The following is an 18,667-nucleotide window of genomic DNA, read 5'->3' on the forward strand; positions in this document are numbered from 1 at the left end:
TAGATATCACCTTTTCATAGATTTACATTATTTTGCTGTCAATACAACCCTAAGGCACATTCAGTTATTTCTTTTATAGTGCTAGAAGAAGAAGAGAAAATATATTAATCAGAAATTTAGACAAAAGCCTAAGTATAATATTACTATTTCATCTCTCTCAACTCTTCAGTTGTGCACAGTACTGAAGCTTTATTAATTCCATCCTTTTTCTAAAATCTAACTGATTCTTAAGGCTGCCGTCACACTAGCAGTATTTGGTCAGTATTTTACATCAGTATTTGTAAGCCAAAACCAGGAGTGGAACAATTAGAGGAAAAGTATAATAGAAACATATTCACCACTTCTGTATTTATCACCCACTCCTGGTTTTGGCTTACAAATACTGATGTAAAATACTGACCAAATACTGTTAGTGTGATGGCAGCCTAACAGAAAGTGTTTCTATCAGAGTTGAGCAAATTGAGTCAATGTGAAACGAACCATGTTGAATGTTTAGAAGTCTGCTGAACCTGGCAAATTTGCACAATTTGCGATTTGTTTCATGAGAATCACCATTTCACACAATGCAGAAGACTGCATCAGTCTGAGAAGTTTCATTGGGATCTCAGATGAAATCGAGCAGCTTTACCCATAAAGCTATCCAGCTATCGTATCACGTGTTATAGTACAACCAATTAGAAAAAACTATTATTGTTCTTATAAGAGCAGAAACAGTGAATGCAGCAATCATTTTGTTGTAAATCTGGAAATTGAGAGGATGTCTCACCTTAGCCATCGAAATATGGAGAGAAAACAATAAAACCCTGAAGAGAATAGTGTCATTCACATATTTCAGGGCAATTTGAGTACTTTCAACTCATGGTGAATTGATTTGCTGCAAATCAAACTACCTCAAGAAAAGTTGGCAAATCTGGCAAATTTGAGTTTTGAAAGATTTGCTCATCTCTAGTTTCTATAGGTTTTGAATGGTATATATGAATGTTTGCAGAAATCCATGCACATTTTACAAAAAACAACCCATTGTAGTTGTATTAAATATGAACCAGTAATTTGCCAAGAGTAAATATAGAAAACACTCACCAAATCTATTAACCAAACACATCATAGAATCTACTGACTTAAATTAAGTCTGTTGGGCTTTCTGTGATGGCAAAAAAAGAACGGTATGGTGCATATAACAACACAGAGCCTCAGGTCACATTCACACATTCAGTATTTGGCCAGTATTTTACATTAGTATTTGTAAGCCAACATGAGGAGCGGAACAATCAGAGGAAAGTATAATAGAAACACATGCACTAGTTCTGAATTTTTCACACATTCCTGGATTTGGCTTACTAATACTAATGTAAAATACTGACCAAATACTGAACGGAGCGTGTGAACGCAGCCTAACAAAAAGGCTGTGCAACAAATTTGTAGCCATGTACGTATAAAAACTGTATTCTCATTGTTTATTTAAAAATGTATTGATTTCCTAGAAAAAAAAGAACATGCCGCCCCAAATCTTGTCAATTTGGCAATTTGGTTCTGTATTTGATTATGTGCTTTTTGGAAGTACTGAAGTATTGTATGAAATATTCCCCATGTGCAGTATACATACAGTGGGGAAAATAAGTATTTGACACGCTGCCAATTTTGCAAGTTTTCTCACCTACAAAGAATGGAGAGGTCTGTCATTTTTATCATAGGCACACTTCAGCTGTGACAGAATCTTAAAAAATAAAAAATCCAGAAAATCATTGTATGATTTTTACATAATTATTTGCATCTTATTGCATGAAGTATTTGATACAATAGAAAAACAAAACTTAATATTTGGTACAGAAACCTTTGCTTGTAATTACAGAGGTCAAGCATTTCCTATAGTTCATGACCAAGTTTGAACACCCTGTAGCAGGGATTTTGGCCCACTCCTCCATACAGTGATTGATTGTGTGGACAGGTCTTTTACACAAGTTCAAACGAGAGCAATTAGTACAGGTAATGAGCGCAGAGTAGGAGGGCTTCTTAAAGGAAAACTAACAGGTCTGTAAGCGCCAAAATGCTTGCTGGTTGGTAGGTGATCAAATACTTATTTAATGCAATTTAATTATTTAAAAATCATACAATGTGATTTTCTGGTTTTTATTTCTAGATTCTGTCTGTCACAGTTACTTATTTTCCCCACTGTAAGTATACTGCGCATGGCGAATATTTCATACAATACATCAGTATTTCAAAATATCACATAATGAAGTACAGAACAAATTTTCCCCACTGTTCAGGTATCAGGTATCAGGTATCAGATCTCTGACAAATATATTTTATTCTGTAAATTCTGCACAGCACGAAAAGTATTATTTCTGTCACAACAATACAATGTAATAGAATATAATATTACATAAATAATTATAGCATATAATACCTTTGAAGCAATAAACGCCAAACTTCCTCTGAGGATGAGGAAATCCTGTTCGGTTTAGATATTGATATAATGTTCGGACCCCTGGCTCTTCTCCACCACAGTTTTTCCGTGGATTCCTTATTGGATAGCGAACACTACTGTCTGCCAACCATCCTGGGTCACACTGGTCCAATCCATTTCTCCAAGCAGCGTACAGCTGACCCACAGTGGCCAATGACCCTCCATCAAGCAAGCATACGTTTCGTGCATGCTCCAGAGAGCTTCTTTCAGGCACATAATAAACATCGCCTGTGAATAAAGAGACCATAAAAGTTAACAGAAAAAATAAGCTGCTTTTTTATATATAATAATGAATGACATGACATAAGTCTATTACAAAGATGAAATCACATGGCTTTAGTGAAACTATTGAAATATGAAATGGTTTATCCAATGTAAGGAAAAAGGTCTACAGTCACTTTATTTGACTACAGATTTCTGGATTGTGTTAGTGTGCAATGCGCACATTGTCATGGTTCCCCTGTATGCCGCGTGCAAGCCACATGCTGACTAGACTCCCCTCCGCTTCACAGTGTTCTAGTGGAGGAAAGTCTAGATGGCATGTGACCGCAAGTATGTAAATTGCATGGGGAATACAGGGGAATTCTAAGGCTGCCGTCACACTAACAGTATTTGGTCAGTATTTTACATCAGTATTTGTAAGCCAAAACCAGGAGAGGAACATATAGAGGAAAAGTATAATAGAGACATATGCACCACTTCTGCATTTATCACCCACTCCTGGTTTTGGCTACAAATACTGATGTAAAATACTGACCAAATACTGCCAGTGTGACAGCAGCCTAACAGCGTAACACATTGCAAAGTGTCATGATTTGGCATTCTGTAGTGTCGTAAAGTGACTGGAGAATTTTGTTCTTAGGCTAATCAACCACTTCAATGGTAAAAGACTGTAATTTAATGCAATAGCAAAGCTACCTAGGGGGCTTTTAGTGTAACAGTACACGTCATAGGTTTCCTGCGGTTCTCTCTCTCCATATGTCCTAACGCCAGGAACATTATTTCGGTCTCCATAGCAACCAGGTCTGGGTGTTTTGATTGGGTATCTTTAGAATAAAAACAGAAAAATGAAGAATTAATGATTATGTTGTTATTAGAAAAAGTCATGGAACGTCCAGTTAATCTGCCCTGCAGGTTTCAGATATTGTTCTTGCAGTGTCATTTCCGTTTGATTGCTCTGCAGGGAATCTGAAGAGTTGATTCTGATGCGTTTAGATATATTAGCAGCAAAAATGTCAATCGAGATTATTTTAAAATGTCAGCAACACTGGATCATACAGCAAAAGGAAAGTGCTTTACAAATCTTTATGTGCCTGTCATTGGCTCTTTCAGCAACTCCCAGTGGCATACCTTGCAGCTCATGGGTCCCAATGCAAAATCTCCAACAGGGCACATAATTACCAAGGATCTTTAATAGTACTGGAATCCTTTTATGGGACGTTTTTAGCCCCCTGGGCTATAGGGTGCCATCCCTCCCCACAGTATAACTACATCCCTAGCGTCTTCTGATAGAGAGGGTAGTGCAAGTAGTGCATGTGCCATGCGTGCCCAATGTCTTTCGATGGAGCCTGTTTATGGAACTTTTGAATCACATGCCCCTCCAGCCGGACGAGATTTGTGCACTGTCTGTACTACAAAAACTTCCTTTACAAAAGAAGACGCTAGTGCTGATCTGTAATAATAATGTATGAATAATTGGCTTTTAGTGCAGTTTACAGCACATTTGTGAAAATAATCATAAAGGGTCTACCCCATCAAGAAAAAAGGAGCATTATACCCTATGACAATGACTTTTACGGACTGCATATTTTTAGCTTTAATGATTATATAAAATATCTCAATTTGTAGTATCTCTACTAAATTCCTACTTTCAGACTAGCTACGTACATTACCGTAAATATTAATTTTTGTAGCTTTTTCCTAGATATTTTCTCAGTAACAATCTTACCTGACAGTTCGGTCAGATAGCCATCCTGCATCACAATTGTCCAAGCCATCCTCAAATGCAGCCTGCAGCTGCTCTGGAGATGCGATGACACCGGAGTTCTCCTCGCAGGAGCGCACAGCATCGGGGAACGTCAGGGCATATCTGTTACTAGCAGCCCGGTAATGGAACACCAAACCTAGGAAGGAATAAAAGAGAGGTTTTCTCTTTGCCGCTTTACAGATAACATCATAGCCCAGCATGATACCGTGAATTAATTCATGATTTGCTTACTCTTATATATTTCAATATCCCAAACTTCCAAGTGTGCAGGAATAATAATGCTGCTTACAGCATTTTGTTACAATGCACCATAATACCACGGAGAGATCTATCAAAGCAGCACTGTTTATATGTCGCTTTGAAGCTGGCACAGAGAACATTTCAATGTGAATGCCTCACCTATCATGTAATATGGAGCGGAGGCACATCAAGGAGTATAGTAAATAATGAAAGATAAAAGCTGGATCCCACCTACTGTAGTCATTATTTAGCCTTTGCAATGCTCAATGAGTTTTCTAGAATAACTATTTTGCAGCAAGATTCCCACTTAAAGGGAAGCTATGATCAGAAAATGACTTATTTATTAAATCGAGCATTTGTGTTGCAAATACAGTACTGTGAAAAAGTTTTAGGCTGGCGTGGAAAAATGCTTTCGAAAATAGAAATGGTAACAGTTTATTTTCATCAATTAAAAATAAGTAAAGTGAATAAACAACAGATAAATGGAAATCAAATCCATATTTCGTGTGACCGCCCTTTGGCCTCCAAAGTAGAATCAAACCATTAATTCTTCTAGGTACACCTGTACAGTTAGGGATTTTGTAGGATTATAGTCAGGTATGAGCAATCACTTATATCACACAGGGGATAATGATCATCATTTTCACTTGTAGGTTGTAACATGGTCATTAACTAAAGCAGAAACAGATGTATATGACATGTAAAACTGGGTGACCAACAGACAAAATCTGCTAATAGAAGGTGAGGTTGCGGAACACAGTTTCATTTCACAGGTCAAACAGTATAGCAAGACTGAGTACAGCAACAAGACAGAGGGTACTTTGCTGATTCAGCAAGGGGTCTCGCAGGCAAAGACTTTAAAGCAGACTCAAGTTTCAAAATCTGCTATTTTTGAAGTGACACCGAGAAATGGACAGCAGATGCAGTGGTTGGCAAAGGCAGTGGCGTATCCAGGGGGGGGCAGCCGGGGCATGTGCCCCGGGCGCAGCCAACAAGGGGGCGCCAGCAGGCCACCTGATACGGTGGTCCAAGGAGGAGGCTCCCCGTCCGCGGAATTCTCAAACATTGCCCCTGAGGCAAGCATCTGTGGCCCGAGGTGCACGCTAGAAGAGGAGGCGGCACAGAGCTCTGGGACTTTTGCAGCTGCTGGAGACGAGAGCTGCCCACAATGCGTCGCCATGGATACGCAGTGACTTCCGACCCCGTCCAGTGCCCAGAGAATGAGCCGTGCGTCGCTAAACAGGAAGTGTGCACTATGCAGCACCTGGAGCAAAGGATTGCGGAGGCAGGGGGGATGCAGAGCCTGGCTGGGAGGACAAGGTATGGGCTCTAATATACTGCGTGGGCTGCTATATACTACATGGCTGCTATTTATTACGTGGGCTCTGCTATATACTACATGGGCTGCTATATACTACATGGCTGCTATTTACTACGTGGGCTGCTATATACTACATGGGCTGCTATATACTACATGGGCTGCTATATACTACATGGGCTGCTATATACTACATGGCTGCTATTTACTACGTGGGCTGCTATATATTACATGGGCTGCTATATACTACATGGGCTCTGCTATATACTACGTGGGCTGCTATATACTACATGGGCTGCTATATACTACGTGGGCTGCTATATACTACATGGGCTCTGCTATATACTACGTGGGCTGCTATATACTACATGGGCTGCTATATACTACATGGCTGCTATTTACTACGTGGGCTGCTATATATTACATGGGCTGCTATATACTACATGGGCTCTGCTATATACTACGTGGGCTGCTATATACTACATGGGCTGCTATATACTACGTGGGCTGCTATATACTACATCGGCTCTGCTATATACTACGTGGGCTGCTATATACTACATGGGCTGCTATATACTACGTGGGCTGCTATATACTACATGGGCTCTGCTATATACTACGTGGGCTGCTATATACTACATGGGCTGCTATGTACTACGTGGGCTGCTATATACTACATGGGCTGCTATATACTACATGGGCTCTGCTATATACTACTTGGGCTGCTATTTACTTCGTGGGCTCTGCTATATACTACGTGGGCTGCTATATACTACGTGGACTGCTATTTACTTCGTGGGCTCTGCTATATACTACGTGGGCTGCTATATACTACGTGGGCTGCTATATACTACGTGGACTGCTATTTTCTTCGTGGGCTCTGCTATATACCATGTGGGCTGCTATATACTACGTGGGCTGCTATTTACTACGTGGGCTGCTATTTACTACGTGGGCTGCTATATACTACATGGTCTCTGCTATATACTACGTGGGCTGCTATTTACTTTGTGGGCTCTGCTATATACTACGTGGGCTGCTATATACTACGTGGGCTGCTATATACTACGTGGGCTGCTATTTACTACGTGGGCTGCTATATACTACGTGGGCTGCTATATACTACATGGGCTGCTATCTACTACGTGGGCTGTGTTATATACTACGTGGGCTGCTATATACTACGTGGGCTGTGCTGTATACTACAATGTGGGCTGTGCTGTATACTACTATGTGGGCTGTGCTGTATACTACTGTTTGGGCTGTCCTATATGCTACTATGTGGTCTGTGCTATCTACTACTACAGTTAGGTCCATATATATTTGGACAGAGACAACATTTTTCTAATTTTGATTATAGACATTACCACAATGAATTTTAAACAAAACAATTCAGATGCAGTTGAAGTTCAGACTTTCAGCTTTCATTTGAGGGTATCCACATTAAAAATGGATGAAGGGTTTAGGAGTTTCAGCTCCTTAACATGTGCCACCCTGTTTTTAAAGAGACCAAAAGTAATTGGACAATTGACTCCAAGGCTATTTCATGGACAGGTGTGGGCAATCCCTTAGTTATGTCATTCTCAATTAAGAAGATAAAAGGCCTGGAGTTGATTTGAGGTGTGGTGCTTGCATTTGGAAGGTTTTGCTGTGAAGTAAACATGCGGTCAAAGGAGCTCTCCATGCAGGTGAAACAAGCCATCCTTAAGCTGCGAAAACAGAAAAAACCCATCCAAGAAATTGCTACAATATTAGGAGTGGCAAAATCTACAGTTTGGGACATCCTGAGAAAGAAAGAAAGCACTGGTGAACTCATCAATGCAGAAAGACCTAGGAGCCCACGGAAGACAACAGTGATGGATGATCGCAGAATAATCTCCATGGTGAAGAGAAACCCCTTCACAACAGCCAACCAAGTGAACAACACTCTCCAGGAGGTCGGCATACCAATATCCAAATCTACCATAAAGAGAAGACTGCATGAAAGTAAATACAGAGGGTTCACTGCACGGTGCAAGCCACTCATAAGCATTAAGAAGAAAAAGGCTAGACTGGTTTTGCTAAAAAACATCTAAAAAAGCCAACACAGTTTTGGAAGAACATTCTTTGGACAGATGAAACCAAGGTCAACCTCTACCAGAATGATGGAAAGAGAAAAGTCGAGTGACGTGCTGCAGCTCATGATCCAAAGCATACCACATCATCTGTAAAACAATGTGGAGGCAGTGTGATGGCTTGGGCATGCATGGCTGCCAGTGGAACTGGGTCACTAGTGTTTATTGATGATGTGACACAGGACAGAAGCAGCCGAATGAATTCTGAGGTATTCAGAGCCATACTGTGTGCTCAGATCCAGCCAAATGCAGCAAAACTGATTGGTCGTCGTTTCATACTACAGATGGACAATGACCCAAAACATAAAGCCAAAGCAACCCAGGAGTTTATTAAAGCAAAGAAGTGGAATATTCTAGAATGGCCAAGTCAGTCACCTGATCTCAACCCAATTGAGCATGCATTTCACTTGTTAAAGATTAAACTTCAGACAGAAAGGCCACAAACAAACAGCAACTGAAAACCACCGCAGTGAAGGCCTGGCAGAGCATCAAAAAGGAGGAAACACAGCGTCTGGTGATGTCCATGAGTTCAAGACTTCAGGCAGTCATTGCCAACAAAGGGTTTTCAACCACGTACTAAAAATGAACATTGTATTTAAAATTATTTAAACTGTCCAATTACTTTTGGTCCCTTTAAAAACAGGGTTGCACACGTTAAGGAGCTGAAACTCCTAAACCCTTCATCCAATTTTAATGTGGATACCCTCAAATGAAAGCTGAAAGTCTGAACTTCAACTGCATCTGAATTATTTTGTTTCAAATTAATTGTGGTAATGTCTATAACCGAAATTAGAAAAATGCTGCCTCTGTCCAAATATATATGGACCTAACTGTATGTGAGGACTGAAACAAGGCCAGGGGGCTGGATGGGTGCAATGTCGTGATTTCTGCCCCCATAATGTGCTCAGATTTCTTCTGCCCCCCCCTAATGTCCTGATTTCTGCCCCCATCCGCCCATATGTTCCTCAGATTTCTCCACCACATGCAACTGCACTCGGGAAGGGAGGGGATGGAGGCAGGAATCAGGACATTATGAGGGCAGAAGAAATCTGAGGACATTATGGGGGCAGAAGAAATCTGAGGAGATTATAGGGGGCAAAAATCTGAGGGGGGGGGCGCCAAACTGATCTTTTGCCCCGGATGCAGGAGGAGCTAGATACACCTCTGGGCAAAGGAAACTTAGTGAAGCAGATGAAAAATACATCATGCTAGTGTGAGCAGGTAGGAAAATGCAGTAACGGGTCGGAGGAAGAGCAAGTGTTAATGTGGGGTTTAATTTAACAGGTATACTCCTTGCAAGGAGGAAACAGATAAAACAGTATAAAGGAACACAGGGGATGTAACTCAGAGGAAGCTGGTGTGAAGCATAGGGTAGGAAGTTCAAGGATAGCAAACTTATATGTCTGATGACTTCAGAATGTGGTTAGTTCAGGATGTGGACATTGGCGCCAAAGCAGTGGCGCATAAGGGGCCAGTATGGTCCTGGAAAAGATGACGTCCTGGATCCTGGCAGTGACGGTGATTCCTTGTGGTCCGGTTGGTGATCGGTTTGTCAGGAAACGATGAGCCAGACAGAGCACAGTCTTTCTCCCTGTCAACGTACAGGAACAACAAACAACTCGATTCAGGTACAAAGGGAAACCACTCACAGCGGATGTCCCAATTTTCCCATCGGTGCTTGTGCAGGCTTATGTCCTGACTGGGCATCCTATCACTCACGGTCAGTGATGTCAGTGGGGACCAGGTATGTCATTGTCGTCAGTCTCTGTTAACAGCTTTTAGCCTATGCTGGTTTTTGCCCGTCACTCAATCAGCCAAACAAGATCTCCACTTTGCACTGACAAGGGGCAGTACCCCGAAACACAGTGTCTGCAAATTGAGATTCTGGTTTTACTATTATCCTAACTCATGTGACAAGGCTCATTGAAGGGTCGATATTGACTGTCAGGATTGCTACTTCCAAAAGGTGGCACTAGAGTTCTAGTCCTCTCTGGAGAGACAATTTGCATATTTCCCAGAGGAGCATTGCGACTTTAAGTCTCCTCACCTCGACATGCTTATCCTGTCACTTTCCGCAAGGAGAAGCGATACTTCTTGGATCCAAAGTAGTATATACAAATTCCTACAAATAAGTTTCAAAGGAAGCCACACTTTGATACTAATAAAATAACTGAGGAGCACCATATTTTTTGGACCATAAGACGCACTTTTTTCCTCCAAATTTGGAAAGAAAGTGTGGGGTGCGCCTTATGGTCCGAATGTAACATGTGGGGAGGGAGCAGCGGTGGAAAGGGATCGCACTCGCAGGAGGCAGGAAAATGTCGCTGCTGATGGAATCCAGCGCTGGGGAAACCATGTGGTCCCAATGCTTAAAATGAAGGAATATGCATTAGCCCCTTCCCAGCCCACCTGTCAGCACTGAGCAGTGGGTGGGGAGCCGCAAATGAATATTCCTTCACTTAAACAGTAAACCTACATGGTCTCCGCAGCACCAGATTCCTGTAGTGGCTGGGGAAATGTGTGCCCGAAGGAGGAGTTGGCAGGAGCAGGGTGCCACAGGAGAGTGTGCCGCAGTCACATACCTGACAGCATAGTGCGGGCTGTGCTGATATCGAGCGCTCCCATCATTATATGGCCTGTAGTGAGGTAAAGAAGAGGGCTGGCTTGAGCATCAAATGACAGCACAGTGCCCTCCCTTTTCATTATATCACCACAGGTCCTGCAGACACCGCACTAGAAATAATGCAGCTTCCTCTTACAGGACCTGTGGTGAGGTAATAAGAAGGAGGGCTCTGTGCAGTCATGTGATGCTCCAGCCCTTCATTACCTCACTGTTATGATCCGGTGACCTAGGAGCTGCATGAGAACTTTCACTGGAGAAGGTGTCCACTATACTGACCGCAATCCTGAACTTAACACCGCAACTAGAAGTAGCCGTGGAGTGTACCTAACACACCTAGACACCTCGTCACAGCCGGAGGACTAAATACCCCTAAAGATGGAAATTGGAATACTATCTTGCCTCAGAGAATATCCCCAAAGGATAGACAGCCCCCACAAATATTGGCGGTGAGTCAGAGAAGAAAAAACAAACACAGGCAGAAAAACTGGATTTAGCACAGGAGGCCACTCTAGCTAGATAGGACAGGATAGGACAGAGTTCTGTGAGGTCAGTATTAAAACCCTTCAAAACATACACAGCAGAATATACAAAAAACTTCCTACATCTACTAAAAGATGTAGGAACGTAAATCTGCAACTCCAGTGAATCCTACAATCAGAGCAGGCATAAAACTGAAACAAGCACACAGCAGTGTGCCACAGATACAAAAACCAAATGTTAGGAGTCGAGTTTCCTCTGCTGCACAGGGGGAATCTCGATCCGTGTCTGCTGCGGTCTCCCATTCTGCTTCGGCCACAGTGGGCTCTGCTCAGCGGAGGCGTCGCTCCCAGAGTCTTGCTGGGACTGATTCTGTGCAGGGGGTTACTGCTGCCTTTTCTGGCTCTCCTGTTGTACCCTGCACTGATCTGCGGCGAGCGGGCTTCTCTGGGACTAAGTCCTTATTTGCACACACTGAGCATGCCCAGGGCAAGATCTCCCATTGGAGATCGAGGGTCACATGCTCAGGCACTGCAGCACATCCCATTGGTCCTCTTGGCAGGTCCTGAAAGGGCAAAACTTCTGTAGCTGCTTCCTGTGCTGCAACTATATAAACTGCGCATGACCGCACGGCCATGCGCTAGTATTGTCTTGTTATAATGTGTGTGTGTAGATGGATGTATGTCGATGGATGAAAGCTCCTAAGTATCCCTCCCTAGTGTTGTTGACTGCTCGCGGATGATGGTAGCTATCTAGCGCCCGACTAGCCATCTGCACGTAACACACATCACAGCGTCCAGTTGCTGTGTCTGCCAGTACGGCGCCGTGCGCTTCCTCTGCGCTTTCCTTATCCAAGCCTGGGTGGTTAGTGGCGTCCGTCAGTGCGGCACCGCATGCACTCTCGTGCCTCTATACACTATTTAATAGTTTCCTTACACACCCAGTTGCGGTGTTGTGCCAGCAAGTGGTCTAATCGGACTTCAATCCTGTGTTGGGGTTGTGTTCGCTGACTTCTTGCTCGCGCTCTATGTGCGGTACCGCGGTCCTGTGATGCAACAGGATCGCTTCCTTCACGCAGGGTGAAGTTAACCCGTGCGTGTATACTTATAGTACCGCCATATAGTCCGTCTTACTAGCAGCAGGGTTTATACCTGCACGGTGGACCTCGGACTGCGAACGCACCTAGTTTCATATCATCTATACTTGGTGCGTTCCGCCAGTCCTTAACACCAAACTCTTATCTTTGCTGAATTTGGCAGCAAGCAGGAGAAGCCAGAAAGTGATCCAACACTTCACAAGGAACATTGACAACTGGCAAGGGCTAAAGGATCCTGCACACCTAAATATCCCAGTCAGAATTGTAATCATCCGATACACCTGGCCAGGACTGCGAGTCAGAGACAACTGCATTCCCACCTACAACCACTGGAGGGAACCCAAGAGCAGAATTCACAACACCTCACCAAAGATCCTGTAAGCTGTAGAGGGAGATACTTTCGCCTTTCTAGTGTGGCTGGCTGGATGGCTGCAGGACCGCACTGATTTGAGCACAACCTGTACAAGTAAGAATTAATTAAAAGTTTAGCAATTACAACACATAAAAAAGCACTCTACCTCTCCTGTGGTGAACTATAACTCCCAGGATGCCAAGGATCTGCAGGACATGCTGGGAGTTATAGTTCTCTCATGGGATTTTAAAGCAGCAGTCCAGTGTTATTTTTCAGTGCTGGAGTGGAGTGCTTTAAATATAAGGCCTCTGCCCTCATTCTTATACTCACCCTCCAGCGTCTTCATATAGTACTTTACAGACACCACACTGGTCCGACAGCATCATCTTCTACCCTTAGCTTCCAACATAATACCATACTATTATACAAGGTAGGCCATTTATATGGATACACCTGGGTGGGCCATTTATAAAGTTGGATCCAAAATGGCCAACTTCAAAATGGCCACCATGGTCACCACCCATTTTGAAAAGTTTTCCCCCTCGCATATACTAATGTGCCACAAACAGGAAGTTAATATCACCAACCATTCTCATTTTTATTTAGGTTTATCCATATATATGGCCCACCCAGGTGTATCCATATAAATGGCCCACTCTGTATATCATAACACCACATATAACAGTATGTTACTTATGTTATTAAAGGGAACCTGTCACCTGAATTTGGCGGGACTGGTTTTGGGTCATATGGGCGGAGTTTTCGGGTGTTTGATTTACCTTTTCCTTACCCGCTGGCTGCATGCTGGCCAAAATATTGGATTGAAGTTCATTCTCTGTCCTCTGTAGTACACGCCTGCGCAAGGCAATCTTGCCTTGCGCAGGCGTGTACTACGGAGGACAGAGAATGAACTTCAATCCAATATTTTGGCCAGCATGCAGCCAGCGGGTAAGGAAAGGGTGAATCAAACACCCGAAAACTCCGCCAATATGACCCAAAACCAGTCCCGCCAAATTTAGGTGACAGAGTCCCTTTAAATATTTTACCACATTTTTTGCTTCAAATATTTTTTTTTCCTTATTTTCCACCTCTAAAACCTGGGTGCATCTTATAGTCCAGTGTGTCTTATAGAGTGAAAAAAACAGTAATCTATCTGATAGCTAAGTAGCTTTCTAACGGTAAAGGCAAAATAGTTAGAAATAGGCTCTATTTACCAGAAGACACAGGTCTTTAAGGTATTGGAATACTATAGCTGGCAGTATATTTTTTGTATCTGTATTTCCATTTTTACGTTATCTACTTTATTTTTTAATTTATTGTTAATAAAGATTTTCTAGTTTTACCCTTGGCCTATGCTTCCTTTGCTTTGTTTGGGTTGATATATATTTGGGAAGTGCCTTTAATCTCTGCCGCATGCTTATAGATTTTAAATATTTGGCCTGAACAGAAGGTAATTTTTACTTTGAAGGGCCGGAGAGTGACAGAAATATGACTGTCTGCAGACAGCAGTTAAGCATGGTGGAGGTTCACTTTTGAGGCTGCATTTCAACAAATGAAGTTGGGTATTTGGCAAGAAATAATTGCATCCTCAATGCTGAGAAATACAGGCAGATACTTATCCACCATGCAATACCATGGTGGTGGGAGACTCACTACTGAGAGGCACCGAAGCAGCCATCTGCAGACCGGACATAACTGCAAGAGAAGTATGCTGCCTTCCAGGTGCGATGATCAAGGATGTGACCGATAGGATACCAAAGCTCTTCAGCTCCAAGGACGTCCACCCATTTCTTCTGATACATGTTGGCACGAATGACACGGCAAGGAAGGACCTACCGACAATCTGCAAGGACTTTGAAGAGTTGGGGAAGAAAGTAAAGGAACTGGATGCACAGGTAGTTTTTTCTTCTATCCTTCCAGTAGACGGGCATGGCACCAGGAGATGGAACAGGATCCTTGATGCAAACAACTGGCTAAGACGATGGTGCAGACAACAAGGATTTGGATTCCTGGACCACGGTGTGAATTACTGGTATGATGGACTCCTCGCCAGAGACGGACTACACCTCAACAAACCTGGGAAACACACATTCGCCAGAAGACTCGCTACACTCATCAGGAGGGCGTTAAACTAGAAGAAGAGGGGACGGGAAGAAAAACATTAGACTCGAACAAAGACGACCCAGGAAAACATACTCAGAAGGGAGGTAAGAACATTTCTAAAACAATCCACAGTGAGGAGATTGGAACAAAACAAAATCCTCTAAACTGCATGCTCGCAAACGCCAGAAGCCTGACAAACAAGATGGAAGAACTAGAAGCAGAAATATCTACAGGTAACTTTGACATAGTGGGAATAACCGAGACATGGTTAGATGAAAGCTATGACTGGGCAGTTAACTTACAGGGTTACAGTCTGTTTAGAAAGGATCGTAAAAATCGGAGAGGAGGAGGGGTTTGTCTCTATGTAAAGTCTTGTCTAAAGTCCACTTTAAGGGAGGATATTAGCGAAGGGAATGAGGATGTCGAGTCCATATGGGTTGAAATTCATGGAGGGAAAAATGGTAACAAAATTCTCATTGGGGTCTGTTACAAACCCCCAAATATAACAGAAAGCATGGAAAGTCTACTTCTAAAGCAGATAGATGAAGCTGCAACCCATAATGAGGTCCTGGTTATGGGGGACTTTAACTACCCGGATATTAACTGGGAAACAGAAACCTGTGAAACCCATAAAGGCAACAGGTTTCTGCTAATAACCAAGAAAAATTATCTTTCACAATTGGTGCAGAATCCAACCAGAGGAGCAGCACTTTTAGACCTAATACTATCTAATAGACCTGACAGAATAACAAATCTGCAGGTGGTTGGGCATTTAGGAAATAGCGACCACAATATTGTGCAGTTTCACCTGTCTTTCACTAGGGGGACTTGTCAGGGAGTCACAAAAACATTGAACTTTAGGAAGGCAAAGTTTGAACAGCTTAGAGATGCCCTTAATCTGGTAGACTGGGACAATATCCTCAGAAATGAGAATACAGATAATAAATGGGAAATGTTTAAGAACATCCTAAATAGGCAGTGTAAGCGGTTTATACCTTGTGGGAATAAAAGGACTAGAAATAGGAAAAACCCAATGTGGCTAAACAAAGAAGTAAGACAGGCAATTAACAGTAAAAAGAAAGCATTTGCACTACTAAAGCAGGATGGCACCATTGAAGCTCTAAAAAACTATAGGGAGAAAAATACTTTATCTAAAAAACTAATTAAAGCTGCCAAAAAGGAAACAGAGAAGCACATTGCTAAGGAGAGTAAAACTAATCCCAAACTGTTCTTCAACTATATCAATAGTAAAAGAATAAAAACTGAAAATGTAGGCCCCTTAAAAAATAGTGAGGAAAGAATGGTTGTAGATGACGAGGAAAAAGCTAACATATTAAACACCTTCTTCTCCACGGTATTCACGGTGGAAAATGAAATGCTAGGTGAAATCCCAAGAAACAATGAAAACCCTATATTAAGGGTCACCAATCTAACCCAAGAAGAGGTGCGAAACCGGCTAAATAAGATTAAAATAGATAAATCTCCGGGTCCGGATGGCATACACCCACGAGTACTAAGAGAACTAAGTAATGTAATAGATAAACCATTATTTCTTATTTTTAGTGACTCTATAGCGACAGGGTCTGTTCCGCAGGACTGGCGCATAGCAAATGTGGTGCCAATATTCAAAAAGGGCTCTAAAAGTGAACCTGGAAATTATAGGCCAGTAAGTCTAACCTCTATTGTTGGTAAAATATTTGAAGGGTTTCTGAGGGATGTTATTCTGGATTATCTCAATGAGAATAACTGTTTAACTCCATATCAGCATGGGTTTATGAGAAATCGCTCCTGTCAAACCAATCTAATCAGTTTTTATGAAGAGGTAAGCTATAGACTGGACCACGGTGAGTCATTGGACGTGGTATATCTCGATTTTTCCAAAGCGTTTGATACCGTGCCGCACAAGAGGTTGGTACACAAAATGAGAATGCTTGGTCTGGGGGAAAATGTGTGTAAATGGGTTAGTAACTGGCTTAGTGATAGAAAGCAGAGGGTGGTTATAAATGGTATAGTCTCTAACTGGGTCGCTGTGACCAGTGGGGTACCGCAGGGGTCAGTATTGGGACCTGTTCTCTTCAACATATTCATTAATGATCTGGTAGAAGGTTTACACAGTAAAATATCGATATTTGCAGATGATACAAAACTATGTAAAGCAGTTAATACAAGAGAAGATAGTATTCTGCTACAGATGGATCTGGATAAGTTGGAAACTTGGGCTGAAAGGTGGCAGATGAGGTTTAACAATGATAAATGTAAGGTTATACACATGGGAAGAAGGAATCAATATCACCATTACACACTGAACGGGAAACCACTGGGTAAATCTGACAGGGAGAAGGACTTGGGGATCCTAGTTAATGATAAACTTACCTGGAGCAGCCAGTGCCAGGCAGCAGCTGCCAAGGCAAACAGGATCATGGGGTGCATTAAAAGAGGTCTGGATACACATGATGAGAGCATTATACTGCCTCTGTACAAATCCCTAGTTAGACCGCACATGGAGTACTGTGTCCAGTTTTGGGCACCGGTGCTCAGGAAGGATATAATGGAACTAGAGAGAGTACAAAGGAGGGCAACAAAATTAATAAAGGGGATGGGAGAACTACAATACCCAGATAGATTAGCGAAATTAGGATTATTTAGTCTAGAAAAAAGACGACTGAGGGGCGATCTAATAACCATGTATAAGTATATAAGGGGACAATACAAATATCTCGCTGAGGATCTGTTTATACCAAGGAAGGTGACTGGCACAAGGGGGCATTCTTTGCGTCTGGAGGAGAGAAGGTTTTTCCACCAACATAGAAGAGGATTCTTTACTGTTAGGGCAGTGAGAATCTGGAATTGCTTGCCTGAGGAGGTGGTGATGGCGAACTCAGTCGAGGGGTTCAAGAGAGGCCTGGATGTCTTCCTGGAGCAGAACAATATTGTATCATACAATTATTAGGTTCTGTAGAAGGACGTAGATCTGGGTATTTATTATGATGGAATATAGGCTGAACTGGATGGACAAATGTCTTTTTTCGGCCTTACTAACTATGTTACTATGTTACTATGTTACCATCAGGGAGGCATCTGTTTGTCTCCAAATGTAGCCTGCAGCAGGATAAATACCCCGAATATATAACCAATGTTATTAAAAAATGTCTTTAATGTAAAGAAGAACAAGAAGTGCTGAAAGTGATGATATGATAACATCACTGAGTGTCTCAAATTACATGAAGAGACACGAGGATTTGCGCAAGTCTACATCCATAGACAATCTGTGTTTAGTTCTCCAAGATGATTGTGACAACCTGCCTACCGAGATTATTCTAAAACTGTGAACAAGTCTACCTAGGAGAATCGACATGGATTTCCTGAAAGTACAGGAAGTTTGAGTCGAAAAAAGCCAGGGTAGCCAATCTGAAAATTACAAGATTTCTATTTTATATTTTTAAAACACATTGTGAAATGAAAAAGAACATTGACCCCCCAAAAAACAGACCAGAGCAGTGTGACAATAATAGAGTATGAAGATGCAGAGAAACGTCTTCTAATAAAGAGGCAGAATGCCCTTGGGAGTAGCATGCTTCCAGCTTCTCTGCCTGCGCATGCACATTATAAGCATGCGTGGTGGAGAGGGATCAATGAGAAGCCGTGCCATTAACAAGACGACAGCGCACATCCATTGAAAAATAGTTACAAATAACAAAGGCTTTTAGGTAGTCAGTATCCATCTAGGATAAGTAAACCCACACATTTCAGTTGTATATCATTTATCTGTAACCTTCCAATAAAATATTTTTCAATACATCTGAATATTCAATTGGCCTCCAAACAATGCTCAGTATTGGGGCAAAATGTTTTAGGGATTGTCAGATCCTCACTGATCTAGCACTTCTCAT

At 42.2% G+C, this 18,667-nt stretch overlaps 1 protein-coding gene across 3 annotated transcripts in view; it reads right to left on the reverse strand.

Moving 5' to 3' along the window:
- Positions 1–18,667, reverse strand: part of NCAN (neurocan) — a 380,863-nt gene that overhangs the window by 178,997 nt on the left and 183,199 nt on the right. For all 3 annotated transcript variants that reach the window (XM_069767704.1, XM_069767701.1, XM_069767702.1), the window contains exons 4-6: positions 4,416–4,590; positions 3,386–3,513; positions 2,408–2,695 (exon numbers count right to left, since the gene is read on the reverse strand). In XM_069767704.1, coding sequence (XP_069623805.1) covers positions 2,408–2,695; positions 3,386–3,513; positions 4,416–4,590 — 591 coding nt within the window. The remainder of the gene's footprint in view (positions 1–2,407; positions 2,696–3,385; positions 3,514–4,415; positions 4,591–18,667) is intronic.

This window comes from Ranitomeya imitator, chromosome 1 (genome assembly GCF_032444005.1).
Source record: "Ranitomeya imitator isolate aRanImi1 chromosome 1, aRanImi1.pri, whole genome shotgun sequence".
Lineage (NCBI taxonomy): Eukaryota > Metazoa > Chordata > Amphibia > Anura > Dendrobatidae > Ranitomeya > Ranitomeya imitator.